This window comes from Condylura cristata, unplaced genomic scaffold (genome assembly GCF_000260355.1).
Source record: "Condylura cristata isolate star-nosed mole 26May11 unplaced genomic scaffold, ConCri1.0 scaffold00002, whole genome shotgun sequence".
Classification (NCBI taxonomy): Eukaryota; Metazoa; Chordata; class Mammalia; order Eulipotyphla; family Talpidae; genus Condylura; species Condylura cristata.
This window is the reverse complement of record NW_004567103.1, coordinates 41,108,048-41,133,283: the sequence shown is the minus strand read 5'-3', so window position 1 is coordinate 41,133,283 and position 25,236 is coordinate 41,108,048. Positions and strand designations below refer to the sequence as shown.

The window sequence follows — 25,236 nt, the reverse complement described above, 5'->3', positions numbered from 1 at the left end:
CATTTGAAGATGGGTAACTTGGGTGCTTCATTGGGAAACTATATCCTTTCTCTTCTTCCCTATTCACACTAATCTATTAAAGTTCTTTCACACTATTGTCTTTATGCTGCTGATGGCAGAACCCATTTAGAGTGGGCTAAGTATCCACCAGTTCACACACTAACCATATTATAGTTATAACTGCAATGATCTGCTTTAAATTATTTTAAAACTTTATTTGTCTGATTTTTGCTATCGTGTTTAATGACTAACAAAACAAATAACTAAACTCACTTTTGTTATTTATAGTCATTAAAAATTACATTTCCATCTTCAAGACAGTATTAGAGATTTTTTTTTTTTAGGGTAATGTGACAGGGCTCAGCAGTTTCTAAAAGCGTTGAAAACGAAGTGGTAGATACGCCTGAAACTTAATGGTGGTGAGGTCCTTAAAAAACAATACTGTGTTTTTAATGGCATTACACAGAGTGAGAAGCTAAAGCAGTTTTGCTTTCCCTGCATGTGTTTCTCACTTTGAAGTTAGAAAAGAAGCTCAGTCTGATTGAGCAAGGTGGGGGGTAAAGGACTTGCCAGGTTTTATACATGAAAGCAAATGCTTAGAAGTACAATTAAAAGGCAGTGTACACTAAACTGTAGTGCCAACTGATGCCAGCCCTCATTTGAACTCAAAAAGTGGAGTGTGAACAGTCACAGCCCATGCCACTTGTCTCTTTGCCAGAAGCGGGTCCCCAACACCAGGCAGCAGAGCTGTAGACAAGCAGAGCATCTTGCCAGCATTCAGTGGGCAGCAGTTGGCCCCTACAGCTCAGAGAGAGGCAGGTGTCTAAGATGAAGGTGCTTTATAAAACTTCACAGTCTGACTGTGGGGGTGGAAGAAAACCATGTTTTAGGAAACCCTCATTTCTCACATGATACTAATAGAAGTAAAAGAAAGGTCATGAAAAATGAAAAGGATTTCCATGGTCAAATGTTTGAGAAATTCCAAATTAATCAATGCGAAACAAGTTTCTTAGCTGAAGATCTTCTTCCAGGCTTTACTATTTTAATGTTCCCTCGTTATTGAGCCTGAGAGCTCTCTTTGAAGAGATAGTTGTCAGGTTATGTGGCTGGATATTTGTTTTCCATGAGGCACAAGTTGGGAAAAGAGATAAAATATTATTATCCCTGGTTTGTAGAAGAAGGAGGTGAAGCCCAAGGAGACTTGGTTACAGGTGGTGGAGAACGTGGGTACCTTGTATTCTAGTCTCATCTCTTTTTCAGGGAAGAGTCAGAGATCTGAGAAAAGATAAACTGCACCCTGAGTTCTCAGCAACATACATATCTCAGGCTGTTCTAAAATGCTTCCAGAAGTGTACACGCTTACTGTATTCCTAAAGCAATGCAAGCATAGGACACACAGTTACCTGATACAAAGGCAGGCAGATGCTATCGATCCATTCCAGTTGCAACCGTGGTAGTTCATCTTTTCGGTTCCGATCAAAAATAGCCTGAAATGGGAGTGGAGAACCCTGCTTTATCGCTGGAGTATTTTACAGGTGCCCTGTCAAACACTTTGCCAAAATGAATCCAATTTTTGCCGACTGAACACTTCACAAATCACCATCAGTCTTTACACATACTTTCTTTCCCTTTACCTATGATGAGAAATAAAGTATCTTCACCTCTTTTATGAGATTTGTAAGCGAATTTATTTGAACTTTATAGCACACAACTCCTTAGGGTCAAAATCTGTCTTCAGATATAGGTAACTGCCATTAAATCAAGTCATCAGGTCATTGGGAATTGGGTACAAGTCAAGGAGAAGAGGAGATGTTTTATTGCCACAAAAATAACACAGGTTTTTATTTTTGTAGTGAAAGAGGATGCAATAGAAGGAAAAGATCCGTTTAAGCAATTTAATTTTAAATTGATACTGTTCATTATTAATTTTTCAGGTGCTAGTATGAGAATTCTGTGTTTTGTTTTTTTTTTCCCCAATAGGGTTTTGTCATTAAGCATTTCAAATTTTTTATTTATCCCTGTATGGATGATAGCTAGAGGGACTCACTCTCTTCTCATTCTCAGCCTTCAACCTTTATGATAGAATAATGTTTTGAACATTGAGGTATAGTTTTGAGAGGATGCCATAACAGGGAAACAATCAGTTGTAATCAGAGGGTAAAATGGATTCCTGTAACTAACACTGCCAGTTTTTTCTACTCCAAGAAAATGTCCTTCTTTTGTTCTGAGGGAATATGACCGGGGTCCAAGAAGCCACTGAGCTTGCCCTAGCTCATTGCTTCCTTAGATAAAAGGTGCCATTGCATCATCATGGCATTTATAATGTCATGAGGGTAAATTCAGCTTGCTTCCTTGATCAGAAATCCTGCCTCTGATGGACTAATGAGTGAGGGTGGGTGCACCTTTCTAGCTGCAAAGACTTGGAAGAAGATAGAGGGTGCTGTTGAGGAAAATCTCTGCAAATCAGGGAGGCAATTTTCCCAAAGGAGTAATGCTCACCGTTGTCCCCAAGTGAAATGTTGCAAGAAAGAATTTAGGAAGACTGTGAATGTGTTGGAGGAAAAGATGGTTCTTGTGAACTGTATGAGTCTCCGTTCAAAACATTCCTTTAAAAAATATGAAGCTCTGTAACTTTCATCACTATGTGAAATTTTCTTATTTAATTAGTCTTCGTGGAACATCATCTATATAGTTACTTCTATTTTCTTTAATTTAGTGGTTTTTTTTTTTTTTAGTATTTTCAAAATTAGTAGTGCAGCCATTACCACAGTCAATTTTAGAACATTTTTATGACTCCCAAAAGAATACTACCAATTAGTAGTCACTTCTCATTCATTCCCAAACCATGACTTAGGGAAACACTAATCTACTTTGTGCCCCTACACATTTGTCTGTTCTGTATCTGTCAACTAAATGGAATTATGTGATACATGGTCCTTGTGACTGGCTTCTTTCGCGTAGCATAATGTTTTCATGGCTTATCTCTGTAGTATGCATCAGCACTTACTCTTATTGCCAAACAATTTTACATTGTATAAATATGCCATATTTTATTTATCCATCCATCAGTTGTGGAAATTTAGGTTGTTTCCACTTTATAGTGATTATGAATAATACTGATGTGAACATTCAAGTACAAGTTTTTGGGTAGACTTTCTTAGAGGTAAAGACATTGGGCCATGTGGAAATTCTATTGTTTAATATCTTAAGGAATTACCAAACTGTTCGTAAACAGCTGCATCATTTTACATATAGCAATGTATGTATGAAGTTCCAATTTCTCCTCATCTTTTTCAACACTTGTTACTTGTTACTGTTTTTTGATCAAACCACACAAGTTGGTGTGAAGTGCTATCTCACTATGGTTTTGACTTGTATTTTTCTGATGATTAATGATTTTGAGAATCATTTCACATGCTTACTAATCATTTTTACATGTTCTTAGAGAAATGTCTGTTTGGATGCTTTGTTTTGAAAATTGGGTATGTGTCTACTCTTGAGTTGTATAGTGTTTTATATATTCTAGACATCAGGTACACATCCGACATATGGTTTACAAATATTTTCTTCCATTTTGTGGGTTGTCTACTTTCTTGAAAGTGACCTTTGACAAAGTTTTAAGTTTTGGTGAAATCAAATTTATCTTTTATCTCTTGTGCTTTTGGTACTGTATGTAAGTCTAACAAGATGATATCTATCTTGTTTTCTTCTAAGAGTTTTGTAGTTTTAGTGTTTACTTTTAGGTCTGTGATCCATTTTGAGTTTATTCAGGGATATGGTGAAAAGTATGGGTCCAATGTCATTCATTTGCTTATGGTGATCCCCTTGTCCCTTCAACATTTATAGTAGAACCGCCATTAACTCCCACTGCCATTGTCGTCAACCCATGTTGAAAATTAATTGACAATACCTGTAAGGGTTCTTTCCTATTTGAAGAGTGGAACTGTGAAAAAACATACTGCCCCATGCTTTCCCATTCCAGTTTTCCTGTAACTAAGTATGAGTGACTATATATAAAAAACATCTTTATGTCCTATCAGTTGACACCATCTCCTCTTCTTGATAGAAGGGGAGATGGTGTCTTGCTTGTGACTGTACACACAGTCCAGCTTCATGCTGGCTACATGCTTGGAGGTGCACAAGCATGTTTTATTAACCCAGTCACTGCTTCTAATACTAACCCTTTGTCGTTATGAACTTCTGATGATCTTTAAAATGATGTTACCTGAAGGGGGCTGCTGTACAGTTTTCTTCCTAAAATATCAAGGAATAATGGACACAGCAGGTGTCAGCTCAGGATGGATGCATTTTCAGGCATCTTTGGAAAGGGACTCATGAGGGATACCCCTGCCACAGCAGCCAGGCCTCTTCATCAGCTGTGTTAAGTAGCTTTTTGTGAGGATAGGGTAGCATGGAGAGTTGCATTTCCACCAAAAATTAATTTCATTATGTTTTCAGAAAATGCCTAACCCAAGCCTCCAGACAAAGGTTTCTTAGTGCTATACACACTGCATCTTCAACTTGCCAATGCTGGCAGTTGACTCATATTTTTTCACTTAATTAAATGTCCTGAGGTATCGCTGCATTGTACATCTTTCAGAGGATGCCACTGCAATAGTTTTTTAAAGGAGGCAGAAGCTTTTATTTAAAATTGGAGATGAAGTTTGGAGACATCAGGGTTCTACTCAGTTTTACACATTAATTCCATATCCCAATCTAGTGCCTTTATTTTTATTGTCAAGTCTGATGACACACCAAAAAAAAAAAATAAAGGGATGTTTTGAAAACAGTATAAATAGATAGTGATGTGGAAACTAAAATAGCTAGTAAGTTATTTTAACTACGTAGTTTTCTGACCTTTTATAGGTAAGAAACAAGCATAGCTGAAATTAGTAAGACCGTGAATTCTGACTGTCAGCAGGGAAAATTAATCTAGGAATGAGTTCTATGTTTTCTCGCTTTGAAATAGGAGCAAAGTATTTAAAACTTGAAGAGCAAAAAATTCCTGCAAATTTTAAAACTCAATTGATTTGAATCCTTGAAAAAAACATTGTGGACACATTCCCTGAGCTTCACTGAGTCCACCGTGCTGTGCCAGGCTTTAAAATACTTTGCACTGTTCTTAAGAGTCATTGGTTATGTTTTTAGCAAACGTTTCACTAAAAATAAAGAAGTTGCCACCTTCTTGGGGGCAGTGACTGAGGCTTTTTATGCCTTTTGCATCTTGATGAGTAAAAACAGCATCATTCTGAGTCTACAGTACACATTCTCAAACAATATCTAAATGGATGAATCTAATATAAATTGCATTTCTATGAGCACAACCTAGTTCCCCAGGTGAAGCTTTTCATTTTGCAGACAAAGAAAAGAAACAGAGACTTAAATTATTTGCTTTGGGGATTTGGAAAGGCTGAAATAGGAAAATAAAATCTAGAATACCCATTATTTACTGCAGCTGTCAATTCTAGCTCTTCAATACTAGACAGCTTGCCTTGAAGCTTTTTCTTTATATCTATTTCAAAGTAACTATTGGCCACATGTGAAATACCAGCACTAGGCTTTAAGTTATTCACTTTTTTACTCTACACACCCTCCCTTGTGTCTACTTGGATCACTGTGGGTGCTCAGGAAATGGGTGGAAAGTTCCTTGCTACTCTTAATCAGAAACCTGGGAATAAGAGTATTTAGCATTTCAGTTTAATTAAAGTTTCAAACTTTCAGGAAGTCTTTGCCATTTTCAAGTTGTGATTTGTAGTTATTTTTGAAAATGCTATTAAAGAGGGTAAATACATCATCATAAAAGAAAGCACTTACTGAAGGAGTGAGTTTGAGTTCTGATCTCTCCCGATCACCTTGCTCAAAGAACTCACTTGTTACAAGTTCAGCCACCTGAAACAGGTAAATATTTAATTTATGGTTATGTGTAATTTATCATGCAATTCAGAAGTTATTTCCAATTTCTGTGTATGGTGATTATCCTCAATAAAATTAAACGTTTAAAAAGCTTATGAAACTGATTTTATCAATGAAACTGATTTCCTTTTAATCAATAGAACTTGTGCCATGCATGTATAGATGCAGGACAACAGGTGACCTCCCCTAGCATAGATTTAATACCTGGGATGTGGCACTAGGATCTTCAAAGTTGGAAATATTCTTATACAGAAAAAATAATTTATGTTATGCTAAAAATTATATTACATAATAATGTAACCAACTGTTATAGTTAAGCTTGGGTTCTTCTTGCCATTATAAAATCACCTTAATTGCCTCATTAATATTTGTGTGCTGTCTGGAGAACTCAAGGGTGCCTCTTCTGCTTCCAATTGTAGCAGTCAATCAGGCGCTACAAATTTTACCAAATTCTAGATTTTACCAAATTCTACAAAATGTTTTGATGTGGGTAAGTGAGATTTGATCTAAAGGCTATCTGAATTTATGTGCAAATAAAGCAAATTCTAATTGTCACAAACACAGTGGAAAGGCTGTTGACCATTCTAATTGTAGAGCTATTTTGAAAGTGATGATCGCTTTTCCAAATTCATTAGTACAGATGAACATTGACTACTGTTCATTGCCAAGTTAGAGTGTTTTGTATTTGTTTTTTCTGCAAACCCTGTGCTTCTAAGGCTAGCTTACAGGAAGAAGCAAATGATTGTAGCAGGTAAGTGTTGAACAGATGTTTTCAGTAATAGCATATTGTGTGCATCTAGGCAATCTCTGAGATGAAGTAGGTGGATTTTCATGATTTTGGAAGAGCAGGAAAAAAATCTGAAATAACTTGATGGTAAAAAGATATGGATTACCAAACTAATTTTTTTTTACTCTAGGCTCTCATAAAGATGAAGTTCTTAAGTCTGGTAAAGGTTATAATGGTTTAATTTTGGTCAGATGTGCAGTGGGTCAACTGTAAGTTTACCTAAGTAGATCACTCAAGAGATTTTATCAATCATAAGTTGTAACTGTCAATAAGACTCAGAAACAACATCAAGCGCACACATATACACACACATACCTAAGAGTAGCAAGTACTTAGTCATTTTTTAAAAAGACTTATTTATTTACGCATACAGAACTGGGCTACAGGCCAGAGGTGCAGGGGCAGTGAGAGGATTCACCAGAGACAGGGTGGGGAGGAGAGTAGGCAGATTGATGAAATACACTGCTGAGGGGAGCAGTGGGCGAGGCAGGAGAGGTCTACTGTGCCTTGTGGATCACCTCCGGGGCAGAGGATAGAACTCATACTGAAGCTCCTGCAGTCAGCTTGCAGTGCTGTGTCCTAACCTGTTGTGCCACCAGGGAGGGCCCTATTTAGTCATTTGTAAATAAATAGAATGTCTATTTAGTTCAGATTTTAAACATATCTAATAAGAATCAGTACCTTTTAAAAACTCAATTGCATAAAACTAGTTGAGATTCAATAACTTTCCTAGGACTTGATTCACTTCTCCGCTCTGTGGTCATTATCTTTCCCTTTAGAATGCTAGGACTTGTGCCTCCTTCCCTGGGCTTCCTTTAAAGAAGAAACGGTGCTGTAAATGCTCGGTCCCATTTACTCAGTCCCCAGGTCTCTCCCTCAAATTGCTCTAAGGTGGGGCTTTTGCACTAAAGAATGCAAATGTGTTCACCAGGTCACCCCAAGGAGGGTGTCCTCCCTGAGTCTTTAGCCCCTGGAAAGCAAAGAAATTAAAACAAAGTCCTGTCTTTTATCTTTCGAAAGTGATCCTGGGTATCTCCCCTGTGTTTCTTTCACAGTTCAACTTATACCACTGCTTCATTTGTACTTAAAAATCCAATCAGGAACATTAAGTGGTCCTGATTGAATTTTTTATTAAAGAAGGAAATTGAGATGCTAATCAGGCCTTGGGGGAATCACTGGGGAAACCCACATGCTTAGAGTCATGTTTGTGAGGAAGAAAGTGGAATAGACACCAGTTAACAACAACGTTCTGAGAGGGAATTAAAAAAAAATCAACATTCAGGAAATTAGAAATAGATTTTTATGTTTTAAAGAAGGTTCTATTGTTTTTGCCCAAATGTTTCCTAAAATCATAGAAATAAATATGTTTTTGTAACTATCTTAATGCATTCAATTTGGAGGCAGACACAAATGAGGTCTGCAGTTTGGACATGATCACTGATGGAAGCACTTAGAAAATATAGTTTTGTGTTTTATTTCCCCGAACTCTTGAGTTTATGCCCTTGTCAGCACAACTTTAAATCCTAACAGTAAAATAATATTTATATCAGTAACCACGAAAACTACCTAGAAGTGGCCATTAGGCCTCTTTGGTCTGAACTATTTATGCCGAAACTTCTGTTTCTTCCTACTTTGTCCTGTCACTGTCCTGCCCCCAGGTGGGCTGCTGGCCCTTTAGTTCTTGACAGGCACTCATTGAAGGCTCCACTCATCAGAACTAATTCCTCTCCCTCTCCTATATTCTGGGTTTTACTCCCAGGTCCCTTGACTTTCTCCTACTCTCTACCCCCTAACTTCCTGGAAGAGTCCTCTCTGCAAGCTTTCCTGTAAGAGAGGTCTGCGATCCCACACTAGGAAAAAAATGAAGGGTTAGCAGATATGTAGAAAAAAGCTACTCAATCACACAAATTCTTCACAATTACCCATCATACAAATACTACTACAATTACTGCCTTATATCAATTCAAACCAAAACTCAATTGCAGGGAAGCTTTATATGAAAACTGTCAACTCTGAACTCCATTTGCAACGTGACAAAAAATAAAAAACAGAAATTGGTTTGAAAGTGAGATACAGCTGTAAGGGAGAGGAGGAGGAAAAGGTGGAAGAGGAAATGGAGGAAGAAGAGGTGGAGAAGGAGGGTAAAAAAAATTCTAAGATATGTGACATCATCTTGAGGCAAAACATAAATTAGTGAGGAAAAGGTTGTTGAAGGTTATAAGGATGATGTTACACAGTGGCAAAATACTTTGTACAATTTCTGCTGAAATAAAACAGGTATGGTATTTAATGAACTTACATCCTTAGGGGAAGAGGTTAGAAAACAAAATGTTAGTAGCATATGATGGTTGCTATTGGCTGTGTTTTGCTAGGTATATGCAGGTGAGTTCAGAAAGGGTTTGGAAGGTTTATAACCAGGAATAAAAGAGAATAGGGAAGTTACAAATTCAGGGTCTTGTAGAGATAGAAGATGAAGCTACTTCTTAACCCCCAAACTATAAAAATAAAAATAAAAATTGAGACACATTCTGAATGGCAAAGTCCCATCAAGACTTAGCCTTGCAGCAAGAATCCAATTGAAATATGGCCAGTACACCGTAGTTAAAAACACTGACCGAGTTACGTGGTACACAAAATATCCTTTCAACTCAACAAAATGGCACAGAGAAGTGATTTAACTATTTAGGTCTCTCACTAGCATAAGGTTGACCCAAAATACTAGGAACTAGGTTATAAGAGAGAATTAAGAAGTATATGTGCCATATTTCATTGCTCCTGATAATAAGAAAACAAAGAAATACAGTAGATCTGAGAAGTTTGTAGACAACAGAACTATGAATGTTTTTGGCAGATGGAAATGATCAGAATCTAAGACATAACAAATTGACTGTCTCAGAGAGTTTTGATGACAAAAACCTGTGCATCTGTGACTAAAGTAAAAAAAAAAAAAGACTTGGATACTCAACCTTTAATGGGAAACAAGCCACCTTTCCGCTATGACCAAGGAGGAAGGGAATAATTTTCCAAGTTAGATCTAAAGAATCATGGAAAATAGTGAACTGTGGAGCATCACTCAGAGATGAGCTACCCTAATTCCTCTGCCCCTCCCACCCCCCAATAAATATCAGTCCACAGTGAATGCCTGGTGAAATTTTAGAATTACTGTGCATTGCTAAATCCTAAATGTTGCCTTTTTGAATGGGAGTATTATTAAGTATGTTATAGTTCAGCGTATTTTACATGCTACATCTTGGATGTACATAGGTCTTTCATTTGCAGCTAGAGTTGATGTAGAGACTAGCACAGATCACTCAGACATTCCAGACTTTAAGCTTGATTCAATGATGGATAGAACATTTGGATCATCTCCTTTGGGGAGAGGATAATTGTATTTTGCTTGCAGGAAGAAAAGTGAATCACATTTTTGTTGACTAGAAGGGCAATGGAATGAATTAATATTCCTAACTTGATACTTTCTAGACATGTGAAGGGATTATCTGTTCTAGTTGGGTGGGGTCTTATGAGAGTTATAACGAATGAATTGTTGGGGGGGGGCATTTAATTGCCAGTGTAAAACTTGCCAGAGCTGCTGACTGAATGACCTGAATAGTCCAGTCCCACCCAAAATGTCCTTTTTGTCGATGCCAGCTGACCCTGGGTACACAGTTCTGCGAGCAATTTGTTGACTTAAGTCACTGAGATTTTGGGTTTGAATATAACATAGCCTATTGTGCTGACACATTTGCAGCGTTAAAAAATTCCAATTGATGTATCCTGTGTAAAAAAAAATATAAAGGACTCTGAAGAATTTGGAGCCCTAAATGCTAGGATTTGAATATCTAGTTTCCCTACTCTGTAACTGGCGATCTCAGGCTACTTATCCTTTCTCAGCCTCATTTTCCCCATTTGTGAAACAGGGATAACAACTGTATTGGTTTCCTAAGGCTGCTATAAATTACCACAAACTTGATGGCTTAAAACAACAAGAATTTAGTCGTTTTATAATTCTGGAGGCTAGGAGTTCAATGTCAGCTCACTGGCCAGAAATCAAATTGTTAGCAGAACAGTGCTCTCTTTGAAGACTCCAGAGGAGAATTGATTTTTGCCTTGCCCAGCTTCTGGGGGCTGCCAGCTTTTCTTTTCTTGTGGCCACATCACTCTACTCTCTGCCTTTCTTTCTTTACTGTGTCTTCTTTTCTGGACATATAAGCTCCTGTGCCTTTCTCTTATAAGCACATTTGTGATCATATTTAGGGTTCATTGGGATAATACAGGATGATGATGATGGTGATATAGATGAGGATAGGTAATCATATCTGCAAAGATAATTTTCCTTCTAAGATAGTGGTTACAGTTTCCAGAATTAGGATGTGATATCTTTGGGTTTCCATTGTTAACTATTCCTACCTCAAAGGGAACCTTAAGGATTAAATGAGGTAATACCTTTAAAGCAGACATTTGCTATTAGTTAGTCAATAAAAGTTATTTAATATTAGTTATTTACTATGCAAATACTTACTGTTATATTAATCTTATTTTTGCTAAAATTGTAGTGTCTAAAAATACCAAGTTACTATTTTAGATCCCATAGTCTACTCAGTAGGTCCCTCATGAAACTAAAAGATCATCAACCCCCAAATGCTATCAATAACCAAGGATCTTAAGTTGGGCAGTCATAGACCTGAAAAGTATTCCTATTCTAGAACTAATACCTTTTGACAGCAAAACTAGGCATGTTTGCTTTTGTACATATTAAGCTGGATCTTGCATACTTTGATTAGAGCCCTTTGATCTTCAGTTTTTAGAAAAAATAGAATTTTCTTTTTACATCCTTTATTTTTCAGATATGAGAAAATGGACCTTGTGTTAAACATTATTACCTATTCAAAACAACATTTTTCAAAGTCTTGCCTTAAGAAATGGCCAAAGTCTTATTTGGTTTTAGTGCATTAAAAGATAAAGAAACAAACACTACCACCTCAGAGACAGAAATACTATTACACGGTAGAAGCATGATAAAAGAAGACTGTGCAATAAACTATGTCATGCTTAAGCCTCCTGCTATTTTTTATACCATGTTAATACTGATGCAAATTGACTATGGTTTCAGAACCTGGTAGTCAGAGCTCTGGGAATATTGCTCCCACCCCCGTTCCCTCCACTGCTGAGCCCTGCCATTAATCACCACTTGCCTGTCTCGAGATCTCCCACGGTTTGGTCACGGCTCCAAGGTCACAGGCTGTCATTAACATTGATCTGAAAAACAGAACCATACAAAACAGCCTGAATAATCTTTTGTTGCATTCCTAAACAAACCCGTCCTAGATACATAAATAAGTAAAATGGAAAGGGGGCTAGCTCACAACTTCTTTTTCTCAACAAGGGGCACTCTGTTTATAGACCCTGGTTTAGCATGTCTGTCACGTGGCCACACTGCTTGGGAAGACAAAGCTTGTACATACCCTGGGGTGGCCCTTTTGTTTTATCTACAGCAGATCAAGGAAAGCAGAGCACTCCTTTCTCTATACCTGAGCTAAGCAAGCTCTGCTCAGAATAATTTGTAGTGGACAGTGCTTTTGATTTTTCTCTGTCAGCAAGGAAATCAGTATATAATACTATCTATGGAGCTGATGAATCTACTTATTAACTTATCGATAAGCTCATTTATGGGGTGGAAGAAAGTTTATACAAAAAGGTGAGAGGTTCATGCCACCTTGGTATCTGCTCTGTTGAGCTGAGATTTACAGGGAAAAGTCACACTTTCCAGTTAACTAGCTACTGCAACCATGTTTTATATGCATTATGAAGAAGAAACATATTCAGTTACAACTTTCATTAATTTGAGCACATGAGAAAGCACAGGAGAAATGTGAATTCAGTTTTTGAGTGGAAGATTTCTGTTGCATTTTACTAGAAATCATACTGACATAAAAACAGGGAAATAATTCAAATTGCAGGTAGCTCTGGTGCTTATCATTTGATATGATGAGGGGAGTGAAATAAGGCATACTTTGTCCAAAATCTGCTTTCTTTGTATGGAAACCAGCAATGTGTGATGAAAAGCAGTGAAGGGTCTGAGCTGGGAAAGCACGTCGTGGCTGACTTTTCTGGGACAAAGGAGGTGCTGTTATAGGTCAGAGGGCAGTCCGGATGTCAGGTGTTAACATTTATACCGGGCAGATTCCAGTGCCTGGGAAACGTGTCTGCCGCCCAGATGGCAGAGCAAGCCCCAGTGGCGGTTGGGTTTGTATAACTTCCCCAGGAAGCCCCTCCTGGGGACAAGGACAGGGTAGATAACAATAGGTCATTCAGAACACAACCAGCAGCCCTTCAGGTCAGGCACATCCAACAGCAGGCGCCCTGCACAGGCACTAGCCAGGGAGACACATCCATGTCGTCTGGCCTTCACATTTGAGCTTCAGTCATGAGTGCTCTACAGTGCTCATTGTGTGCCTGCTTTTAGTGCTTCCCCGGCTAAATACAAGCGACTAAAGACCAACTAAATGCATCCTTGGCACAACTCTCAGAGATTGGTGCTGTTATTCCTATTTCCCTGAGAGGTAAATGAAAGTAAATGGGAGAGAGATTACATTACTTTCCCCAAATTTGCAAAGGATTCAAGAGTCTGTACTCCTTACAAAGCTACCAGGCCCGCATGCTATGCTCTGCTGCATCTCATTTTGGGTTCTGCTGGTACTAGGGTGGGAGGTAGTAGGTAATGCATTGCAATTTGTATTCTCTCTCCTGTGGAGGAAATAATCTGTGAGGCTGCCTATTTGTACCACAACTTGGATAATTACTTAGCTTCACCTGCTTGATAATTCAAAGCTTACTTCTCAAATTTATATAACCACTAATCTGCCACTAATCTGTCAATCAACAAGTTTATTGAATATCTGCTAGATGCTCAAATGATGACAATTCTAATAGTTACATGTATTGAGCACTGCAGAGTGATTTCATACTCTCTCCATGAGGCAGGGATACTATCATCTCATTTTACAAAGCAGATAGTGTTTTGCATTCCATGATCAGAGAGGTTAAACAGCTTTCTAGATCACACAAGTAGAGAGTATCAAAGCATAGACTGGAATCCATAAGTCTGATGATGCCTCTTTACTTTCAACCCATAGTCTACAGAAGAGCAGAGTTTATACACAGCAGAAAGACAGAAAAAGCCTGGGAGGAAAAACAGGTGGAGTTCCTGACACCTTTATCCAATCAGACAGAGGAGTCAGTTAATGTTAGGGACTCGGGAAGTAGATATGAAAATTGTTTGATGAAGGAGAGAAGAGAAGCAGAGAGACCAGGAAACTGGTCAAATCTCTACAATCAGGAAGCTGGTCCAATCTCTACAAGATCCAATCTCTACAAGAAGCAGAAGGTTTTCCTAGAAGAGTAAGAGGGCAGGAAAGGAATTTGTACCACCTGTTTAATTTTATTTATTGATTAAAAGTTTTATTTATTTACTTTCGTGTAGAAGAACTGGTGTGTAGGCCAGAGGTGTGGGGGTGAGAGAGGATTCATCAGAGACAGAGTGGGGAGCAGAAAAGGCAGATTTCTAAAATACACTGCTGAAGGGCGCAGCAGGTGAGACAGGAGAGGTCTGCTGTACTGTATGTGGGCTATCTCCCTGCACTTAAACCTAGGCCAGCCCTGCCTGTTTTATTTTTGAATGTCACATAATTCGAGTCCAATTTACAGGTCAGTGGTGTCAGCCTGCTCAGTGCAATTGCAGAAATGAATGAAAGGCTAAGGAGAGCGTGCTACTTCCATCCACGTTTATCAGCCCCTTTCCTCCTATGCCAAGATTACTTCAATAATGACCTTGTCATAATTGGTTTTCTCAATTTATTCTCTAGTATTAAAACAATTAGCAGTTTAAGCGGATCACATTTAAGTTTTAAAGTTATATGTTCAAATTCAGTAAAGGATTTCATGTATGAACTGAATTTTGCACTTATCAAACAAAAATATTACTCCTCACAGTTTGTACTGCCTCACTATTTTAAATTTTAAACATGAATAAAACCTCAAGTAGTCACATAAAATGACAGAGTTGAAATAACTCATGTTTCTTCTTCTTTACTATCATTTGTACTATCGTTTATTCTAAATATACTGCTTGAAAAGCAAGAATGTGATATTCTACAGGGTTTGGACTTCCTAGTGTACACCCAGAGTGAGTGCAGAAGGTTCCAAACCATTAGGAACTTACTGGAGAGAGTGTGTACGGCGTCCCTCGTGTCAGGGGCTGGCCATGTAAATAGGCTTTCTTGAAATTAGCTTAATGTGCAACATATGCACAATGAAAGGATAAATAATAACATGCTAATTTGAAGCTTTTGTATCAATTATTTTGGTACTCAACAGAAACTTCATCAGTTGTTAGAATTTAGACCAACACATGATTTTTTTCAGGGGGGAAAGCATCTCATCACTGACATTGCTTCATTTACAGGCACATGGAGAGGATTAGCAGACTGACTTTTAGTTGATTTTATTACTGTTTTCAAATTCTCTATGGCAGTGCTCCCCAGAGCTGCCCTCTCGGCCCTTCCCTTGTATACATGGCCAGAATCTAACCATGAACGCAGAAGGGAGGACAGAGCTAGGGGTGGTGTGGAGCCGCTGGAGAACCTTTATTTCACTGTGCTTTCACACAAGATTCTCCTTAAAGGAGCACCACCCTGCCTGGAAACATCTAGGTGGGGAGGTAGAAAGAATGCCAGCATTTTAGGCATTGTGCTCAGAAGTCAGACCCAAGGAAGCAGGCATTGTATTTGAAAAGAGTTAGGATTGGAAACCTAAACTTCCTCCTCTGATCTGACCCCCAGTGAGGGATGGGGAATAAGAGTACATAAAAAATAGGTCCTTTGGGATAGTTGGTTTTAAAGGATAGCAGGGGAGGAGATAGGGCTGGAGAAGGACAAAGAGGAGGTAGAAGAACCAGGAGAAAGGGAATTCAGAAGACCATGACTGCGAAATTCAAGAGGAGAGTTTTACGGCAGGAACGGCCAACCATACAATTAAAGGCTGTGAATAGGTCAAGGATGCAGAATAAAACAAAGGTCATAAGATTTTTTTCTTGGGCTGTGATTGGTGAATTTCAGAAGAAGTGGCCATTACATTTCTTAGGCTAAATTCCTTGGCAGAGGAATAAGACAAAATACTTCATGGCCGACCCATACACAAAAAGGTGCCCAAGTTTGGGCATAGAAAGAATTTCAAGGCATCTAACTGAGTGACCAAATAACTTCAGCCTGATATATAAATATATAACTTATTTGAAGACAAATAAATCCATACTAAATGATATTTTCCTTAAGGGAATGCATGGTCTGGAAAGAGAGATCACATGGATAAGAAGGGTGATAGTGTCAGTATATGGGACATGGAGGTGGAGCTCCAAGATGCAGGGGTTTATATGTGATGTTTTAGTTTGTTCCAGAAAAACAGGTTCCTGGAATTACTTGTAGAATTAAAATCTATTTATGATGAAAGAAATTGCCTTGCAAGAAGTTAGGAGGAATGCTGAATAAAGTTTGGCATTGAAGGGGGGGGGGATTATAATTGGATCTTGAGGCATTTTCCAGAGATGACTTTTTTTTGACTGAGGAGATGGAAGTACATTTGTAGGCTGAGAAAGGGCATGATGGGAAAAAAAGCAACCCAGATTTTGAAGATGCAAGTCAAAGGAGTATACTTGATACAGCAAAGTGGGGGCTGGGGCTGGAACTAGGACACAAGAGGAAGTGTTAGTCTTGAAGGAATGCTTCCCTGCTCTCTGCACACAATAGAAAGGATGAAGAAAAGATCTGTAAGGAGATCAGGAGAAATATTACAGGGAAATATTAATGCAGAAACAAAGGAGGAATAGAGGACCCTCCAGTGACCGGGCTGCAGGAAAGTGTGAAAGTGTGAGCTGCAGCGGGAAGGAGGCAGGCAGAGGTTCTTGTCTGTGGTTATGGCAGGACCTTTCTTGGACCAGGGGTTTCCTTGGAGTAGAGCAGACACAGTGAGTCCATCACCTTCCTCCTAAGCCTCCTCAGAACTTTCCTAGTAATATAGAGAACGGGAGTGGATGACCTGGTCTGGGTAAGGAGGGAGAATGCTAAGAATGGGTGTGGGAAAGGAACAGGGCAGGTCCTGGCACGATGTTATTTCATTCCACATCATTTTAATGTATAGTTGACAAGGGGAAACACCCCAGATTCCTGGCTGGAGGTAGTGTCTGTGTGGAGTGTGCACATTCCTTCCAGGTCTCAGGGGTTTTTGCCCGGTACTTGGTTTCTTTCCTCCCACATCCCAACAGTGTGCACTAAATTAGGCTCATGGCATGTCTCCCATGTCCCAGTCTGAGTGTGTGTGTGTGTGTGTGTGTGTGTGTGTGTGCGCGCGTGCACTCCCTGTGATGGAAGGCCTTCCTGTCCTCGGTTGACTTCTGCCTTGTGCCCTGACCTCACAGGATAGGTTCCGGTCAGTCAGATTTCTCAACTGGAACAAACTGGTCAGAAAAAAAATACGTGAATGATGAATGCAAATGGTTGTTTAATATTAGACATGTTTTGAGTTTTTATTCAGAAGTGACATTTTTGTGATCAGAAATGTTCTGGGAACATAGCTCTTGCTTATATCAATTAATATGTGACAAAATTTGCTTCAAATAAGTTTTGAAATCTTCATCGATTTTTAGTAAGGAATTACCGTAGTGCCTAACCATCTGGAAGGGCTATAGTAACGTGATGCTTTGCTGCTGTCCTTTTTAAACAACTGGGAAGAAATCCTATGAACAGGCTAGAATTGACTCATTGCCACTGCTAGAATTGCTCTGGTAAGTTTCTACCTACAACACCTATCGTTTTAAAAAAATGTTTACTCTTCATTTTAAATGCTTTGTACATCTGTTTTCTGTGTTCAAAAATCCTACTAACACCCAACTTGCACCCTTACTTCCCCACAGAAAAGAAAAAGTCATGACTTAACTGAAGCTGAACCAATTTGAACATCATTTTCTAATTCAAAGACACATTTATGGAGAAGGCACAAAAATATAACAAATTAGAAGACAAAAACATTATCTTTCCTCTAATTATTCAACTAATTTCTGAATGTTTTGATGTAATCTAGGATTTATTACTTTAAAAACCACATCTGTGCTATTACCACTGGCAGAAAAGCGGGGCTAAATCTTCAAACAATGAAGAAACACATAAACAAGAACACTTTCTTACCGAAATATATCACGATGATTTTTGATGTTCCAATCATATTCTCCTTTACTGACAAGTTCAAAGAATTCAGTTCTCCTCCTGCACGAAATCAAATGAAGAAAGAAAGAAAAAAAAATGGCAATGAAATTTTCCAGTCTGTGGGGTGACATAAACACATTTATGGGAAAATATAAGACCACCTGAACCAAGTAACTTAATATTTGAAATCATGAGACTAAAGTGCTATCAAAATAAATCATTTTTAAAAAAATGTTGAGGCTTCAAGAAAAAGCCACAATCATTTCTGAATGTATTTACAACAGAGGAGATTATTGAGCCATAAAACAGAAAAACAATGTGGTCTGCATTTAGGATTACTTGCTGTGAAGCCCTCAAGACACTTATTGAAAGTCAGAGAAGGAAGACAAGGACAAATAAAAAGTGGGAACAGTTTTGGGATGTTCTTTTATCATCCAGGATAGAACTGAGCTGTATGATGATTCAAGATAAGATTAAACCCCTAGTAGTATATTCAGGACAAATTCTTTTTTTCTAGATAAGAAAATAACTATTTCATCATTTTTATACTTAAACACATAGACTTTGGAATCCGAAGAAACTGTATTTAAACAATGGTTTAGTCACCTACTTGCTGTGCAACTTTGGGAAGTTACTTAAACCTTCTGAACTTCAAGTTCCTTTAATAAAAAGTTTTATTTATGCATGCATGCAAGAACTGGGGTGCAGGCTAGAGGTATAGGAGATGAGAGGATTCAGTAGTAGAGTAGGGAACAGAACAGGTGGATCTACAGGAATACACTCCTGACGGGAGCAGCAGGTGAGACAGGAGAGGTCTGCTGTGTCATGTGGGTTACTTAGGTCTCTGGCCAACAGAGGATTGAACTCCTGCTATAGTGGCTGGCTTTAGCGCTGTGTCTTTTTTTTTTTTTAAAGATTTATTTAGGCCCTCCCTGGTGGTGCAGCGGGTTAAAGCACAGCACTAAGAAGCTAAAGACGCTTCCGCATGAGTTCAATTCCCGCCGGCCCGAAGGTGACCACATGGTGTGGCGGACCTCTCCTGACCCGCCCGCTGCTCCCCTCAGCAGTGCATTTCGTAGATCTGCCTGTTCTGTTCCCCACTCTGTCTCTGGTGAAGCCTCTCACTGCCCCTGAGCCTCTGGCCTGTACCCAAGTTCTGTATGCACAAATAAATAAATCTTTAAAAAAAAAAAGATTTATTTAGTTTTGCGTACAGAACTGGGTGCAGGCCAGAGGTGCAGGGGCAGCGAGAGGATTCACCCAAGACAGAGTGGGGAGTGGGACAGACAGATCTATGAAGTACACTGCTGAGGGGAGCAGCGGGTGTCAGGAGAGGTCTGCTGCGCCATATTGGTCACCTCTGGGGTGGGAATCAAACTCATGCTGAAGTGGCTTTAGCTTCTTAGTGTGGTGCTTTAACCCGCTGCACCACCAGGGATGGCCTGATAGTGCTGTCTGTAACCCCTGTGCCTCCAGGGAGGCCCGGAACCTCAAATTCCCAATCTCTAACTTGGAGATTATATTTGCTAACTCACAGAGGTATCGTAAGGATAAATGAGGTGTAATGTGCAAAGCACTGAGCAAAGTATCGGCATAATTTAAGTGCTCAACACACGTACAGGAGGATATACATTTGGAGCTGTGTAGATATGGGAAAAACAAGGCTGTCTAAATGAGAAAAACTTATTTCTATTTTCAAAACTTTAAACCTGGGGGTATGATTCTTCATTTTTTCTGGTGAAAAGGAGAAAAACAAATCATCATCTTGATTCTTTAAGAGTAATTTTCCAAAGTTTCACATTTTGGGGATTGTCTAACTAGAGACTAAAGGCTCCTGATACTTTACCAAAGTACATCCCCCAAAATGCCAGTCTTAGGAGGTGCTTCATGTGAAGGGATTTCCTGGTCACGTGGGTTGGAGAAAAGCTGCCTATAACATACTTCTCTTGGAGAGTCACACCCCACATGGCCCCTTAGTGGCTGAGAATTACCTAGATTGGAAAGCCTGTGTAACCTTACTTAACCACAGAATCCTGTAGTATTGATGTCTTAAGGAATACTTTGGAAAACACTGGGTAAGTATCTACCATTTGGGTGGCAATCAGAATAGGATCTTAGACACTCAACACTAACCCACTTTTGTTTGGGAAGGGGAAAGGATGTGATGCAGAATACAAATGGAACCTGTTTTTAACCTGTGGTGTCCACACCAGCTTATCCATTATATGGACTGCTTGTCATCTGGTCAGACTGACTTCTCAATCTACCTATAAGTGGGTGGGTCAGGAAGATCAACAAGTGTCCCACTTCCTTATTTGGGATAGGTCCTAGATCTTTCTCTGCAGGTAGTTGCAGATCGAGACCATGCCTCGGTATGGATCACTCCCACAACAGCCTAGAGCAAGCAGCAGAGATGACATTGCACAGTTAGTTGTGTAAAGATCCAGGACTCCCCTGTTCTTTAGGTGTGTACAGGTCTTTTCTTTGTATAATTTATCATCTTCTTCATTTGGCCACATCCTTCTTTATGATCAGAGCTATGCCTCTTTCATGCTACCACCTATACTGACTGTGGGTCAGTATAAGGAAGAGGTAGTGGGGTGGAAAGATCCCATGTCTGGACTCACACTCACTGGCCATGTGGTTCTGATTAAGTGATTCCCCACTGCTAGATCTCAGTTTCCAACCCAGTGTTGAGAATTTGGAATGAGGTGTATTGTTAGGCACTGGTAGACACTCAGTATCCTATTGGTGTGGTTACTATGTAAATGATATTCCTAATAGTACTGTCAACAATACACAATACATTAACTGGACTGCAAAGAAACCAAAGAGGTCGCCTTGTGAAGTCTTCTTTTGCATAACTGGAACAGAAAGTTTAGTTCTAGAAATATTTATTGAACACCTAATCTGAGCCAACTCTTTACTGGGTGTTAAAGACATAGTTCATGGGTGCCATTGTTAAAACATCTTTGAGTTTAGCAGCACCAATCAGCAGATAGGTGAGTCCCCTTCAAAATGTGTGAACATGGCCCTCCCTGGTGGCGCAGTGGATAAATGCAGCACTAAGAAGCTAAAGCCACTTCAGCATGAGTTCAACCCCGCCCCGGAGGTGACCCACATGGCGTGGCAGACCTCTCCTGACCCACCCGCTGCTCCCCTCAGCAGTGTACTTCATCATTCGGCCAGTTCTGCTCCCCACTCTGTCTCTGGTGAAGCCTGTCACCGCCCCTGAACCTCTGGCCTGTATCCCAGTTCTGCATGCATAAAATAATAAATATTTTTAAAAAGGAGTGTGAACAGTAATACTAAGTATTCTAGGACTAGAGCAACATGAGAGAGGCATTCACCTTGGGAGCAAAACCTAAATGGGTGCTTAAGGATGTAGTAATCAAGAGAAATAACACTTGAATGCATTTTTTAAGAAATTCAATATAAATGCAAAAAATCTAGGCTAAAGAAAATATCACAATTTTCAATGAAGACAGAATCTGACACTGTGCTTGCATGACTCACCTCACCTGCCTCTGCCCAGTCCCCACCCTGCTGAGGCTAATCTTTATTGAGTCCTGACTAAGTTCCAGACAGGCTTCCTGGGCTCTGTCACTTATTACCCATATCACTGACTTTGGCTAAGTCTCTTAAGCTTGCTGGACTTTAGTTTTCATAGCGATACAGGGTAACAGTAATGCGGTGGATCTACTTTATAAGACTGATGGGGGAATTATATGAAATGACTTATGTAAGACACTTAGCAAAGCGCGTGGCACACAATCATAGGTGCTCAGTAAGGATTAGCTACTGCTACTAAGCTACAAGCAGTTGAGTTCACTGGCCCAGGGTTTTATAGCTGGTGAGTGGCAGAGCTAGGATATAATGCAACTGTTGAAATAACTGTTGCTCCAAGCAGCTAATAAAGGCCCAGAGTGTCCACGGAGCAGAGAGGAAGGTACTTGGCTTAGCTTGGAGTGTCATGGGAGATCTCAGGAGGACTTTTGAAAGAGCTTGTCAGGCATCATCTCTGTCATCATATGCCCTTGGGTGTCATCTCAAGCTCTAAGTTATTTTATCACTAGAATGCAATTGCCTTGAGGACAAAGGTTTGGGAGTCTCAGTGGCTACAACAGTGCCTGACATGAAGAAGGGGCTCAGTGAATATTTGTTAAATTGGTGTGCATGAAAATGATTATCTCAGAAGCTGATTCATTTAAAAAACAACTCTTCAGCCTCTGGTTTAATCTAGAGTCTAATTGTTCTGGGTCTTAACAGCTGCCAATTAGCTGCCACATTGAATCAAGTGGATAGCATAAGATGGGGGACACTTAAGAATATCTTTCCAGGCCAGTATCTGACCCTCTCTCCACTATTGTTAAGTCTGGAGTATGTTCACTGCATGAGAAATACCATTGTTAATGCAGAATGGAGGCAGATTAACTAAGTAGCTAGCTCAATTCATAAAAGTGACTTTTTAAAAAATGCAAATCTATGCTATGACAACTGAATGACACTGTAAGAATAAATTTTCCCATAATGGAAATTTTAATAGCTAGAATTGCTGGTGTGAAGGTCTTAAATCAACTAAGCCCCGAATCGGTCATGTGCGTCAGATCATCATAGTATAAGAAAGCTAAATGCCACTGCATCAGGATGAACAGAATGTCCTAGAGGATGATGGATAGACGAGGGGTGGAGAAATCTCTTCATAGGCACAGAAAAATGTGGTGCACTGATTTTATGTTTCCTATACTCACAGAGTATGGCTATTTCTTCATAGGTTCTATTTATTCTGGTGTCCCATGGTTTGGCTATGGCCTTAGAAGATAACAGGAGACTTCCTTCACATGTTAGTTTTGTCAAAATAAATGTGAGGAAAGTCTAGTCATTGCTGAAACTATGTACATCATGGATCTGGTAATAAAATTAGCCACAGAAATAGTCAAAGCCAAAGTGCATTTTAAACTTCTAAAAAGTTCCTGAAAAATTTGGCAGCTTAAAAGATCAGGAGAAGGGGTTAATAATTTTCCTAAAACTGCAAAAAGGACTTTGAAGGGATGATATATGAAAATAACACAAAAATTTATTGCACGTATTCAATATACTTAAAAGGTATAAAAATGACACTAGATTTAGCGAATGTATCTATCCACTTTACCAGTCTTGTTGAGACCTGCATGCATCTCTTCACTGTGAATTCTGAATTTAAATTGCCCAATTATAAAATTATCTATTTATTTGAAGATTAAGTCTTTGGGAGAATTTTCATTTTAACTTGGAGTGAATTACTTTTTTAGGTTGCTCCAAATGGTGGTGTAATTGAAGCTGGGATTATCCATGGTCACAGAATGCTATTTTTGCTCAGTGAGTGTTATGGGGAAAAAAAAAAACAAACCCTACATACACACACACACACAACTGGGCAAAAATTATAGGATAGTACTTAGGCACATATGATAAACAAAAACTCTGTTTATATAATGACTGCAGTGATTCTTTCAATATTAAGAAAAGTTGTTCTTTCATGCAGAAGCAAATAAAATACTATGGCATGAAATGTCCTTTTCTGATAAAGGAAGCAACTATAGGAAGATCTTATTTGTTTAGAGTGAACAGTGCAACAGATGCTAAAAAAAACCCTCCCAATAATTCCTTTAGTGCTACCTCAAAACGAACACATCAAATTTGATTTTCATTAGAATGTACTCACAAATAAAACCAAGACCCATATGTATACACATGCAATTTTTGAGCTTCATCTAGACAGGGATGCTACATTAGACTTTCTTCATAAAAATTACAGTTTGAGGACACTCCACGTTTGCCTCTTCTGCCAGCACCCAGCCTGCCTCATCAGAGTCTTTCCATTTCATTAATTCTGCACTGCTTATTTGTTCAGGATCAAGATCTCTGGTTTGTCAGTAGCATCTTGTTTCTTCTTTGATTTGCTATTATCGGAAGACTTTCTTTCTGTATCATCTTTTTCTTCACCAGCCGTTTGAGAATTCAGAAATGCTTAACTCAACTCTGGGCAATGTTTCCAAGATCTGTCAACATCTGTAATCCCTTCTACTTCAGGAAACACTGCACCTTTCCCATCACTATGTGTCAGTCCAGTGCTTTTCCCACCACGAATTCTTCACACTGGCTTCTTCAACTTTTTTACACTTTCCATTGTGTCTTCTTTCCAATGTAGTTTTATTGGAGGCCATTTTTCTCATTGCAGAATTGGAAAACTGTTGTTCACTGCCTCTAAGCACCTACATCATAGGTCTGAGGTGATTCTTACCTCGTGTACCTCAAGCACTTTTCTTTTCACTTCTGTGTGGGATTCCATGTATTAGTACAGTCACTTAACAATGCTTTAGGCAAACATGGTGGTTCTGGAAGGCTAAACCATAGAACCATGCTGAACAGAAGCTATGCCTCTAGGCTTGAGTAATTACACTGTATGATGTTTGTGCAAGGACAAACTTGCCCAACAATGCATTTTGGTTACTTATGTCTATTGTTCAGGGATGTATGATGATGGTTTATTTACCCGTTTCCTGAGAATGAAATATTAGGTTATGATTTTTTTTTGCTATATTACATACAAAAATGTTATGAACATTTTTACACATGTCTCCTTGTCAATTTGTGGGTGATTTTACTTTCTGTCCATTAGTTTGTCTCAATATACATATACTTATGTATGGGTAAAATTGGTGGGTCATAATTTCTCTGATTAATTTGGGTTTTCATTTATAATTATAGATTATTAAAGGCATATGAGACCTTTGAGAAATACCTGTTGTAATTCCTTCATTTTACAGTTGAGGAAACTCAAGATAAAGGAAGGCGAAGTGATTTTCCCAGAGTTTCAGGGAAGTTACGGCAGATTTAGGCAGATTCTAGGTCCCTAGCAACCCACTTCCGGTTTCTGAGATAGTCTTTGTATAAATACCGTGTGCTAACTGATTGTACCACTGGAGCATGGTGATCCTCTTTGTGAACTGTATGTAGTGTGACCTTGTGGTGTGAGAAGGTATGAGAAGAAGCACCCTCATGAGATTTAAGGGCATTGCAGGCTGCTGTACCAAGGATGTGCCAAGGACCGAGTACACAAGCAGACACCTACCAATGTCCTTTATCATCAAGGAGATGCTCCAAAGAGCACCATGGGGCACCGGCCAGGTGAGCAGTCCTTGGTTCCTCGTGGGGTATTATTGACCTCCTTAGTGTTGATGATTACAGATTACCAACATGGGAAAATTTCACTGTACCTTTGAGACATGAATTTGCCCACAT

General features: G+C 39.1%; 1 protein-coding gene across 2 annotated transcripts in view; it reads right to left on the bottom strand.

Annotated features, from left to right (window-relative positions):
- PDE11A (phosphodiesterase 11A) overlaps nt 1-25,236 on the bottom strand; it is a 304,831-nt gene that overhangs the window by 30,696 nt on the left and 248,899 nt on the right. For both annotated transcript variants that reach the window (XM_004674489.2, XM_004674490.2), the window contains exons 16-19: nt 17,935-18,012; nt 11,893-11,956; nt 5,815-5,889; nt 1,404-1,487 (exon numbers count right to left, since the gene is read on the bottom strand). In XM_004674489.2, coding sequence (XP_004674546.1) covers nt 1,404-1,487; nt 5,815-5,889; nt 11,893-11,956; nt 17,935-18,012 — 301 coding nt within the window. The remainder of the gene's footprint in view (nt 1-1,403; nt 1,488-5,814; nt 5,890-11,892; nt 11,957-17,934; nt 18,013-25,236) is intronic.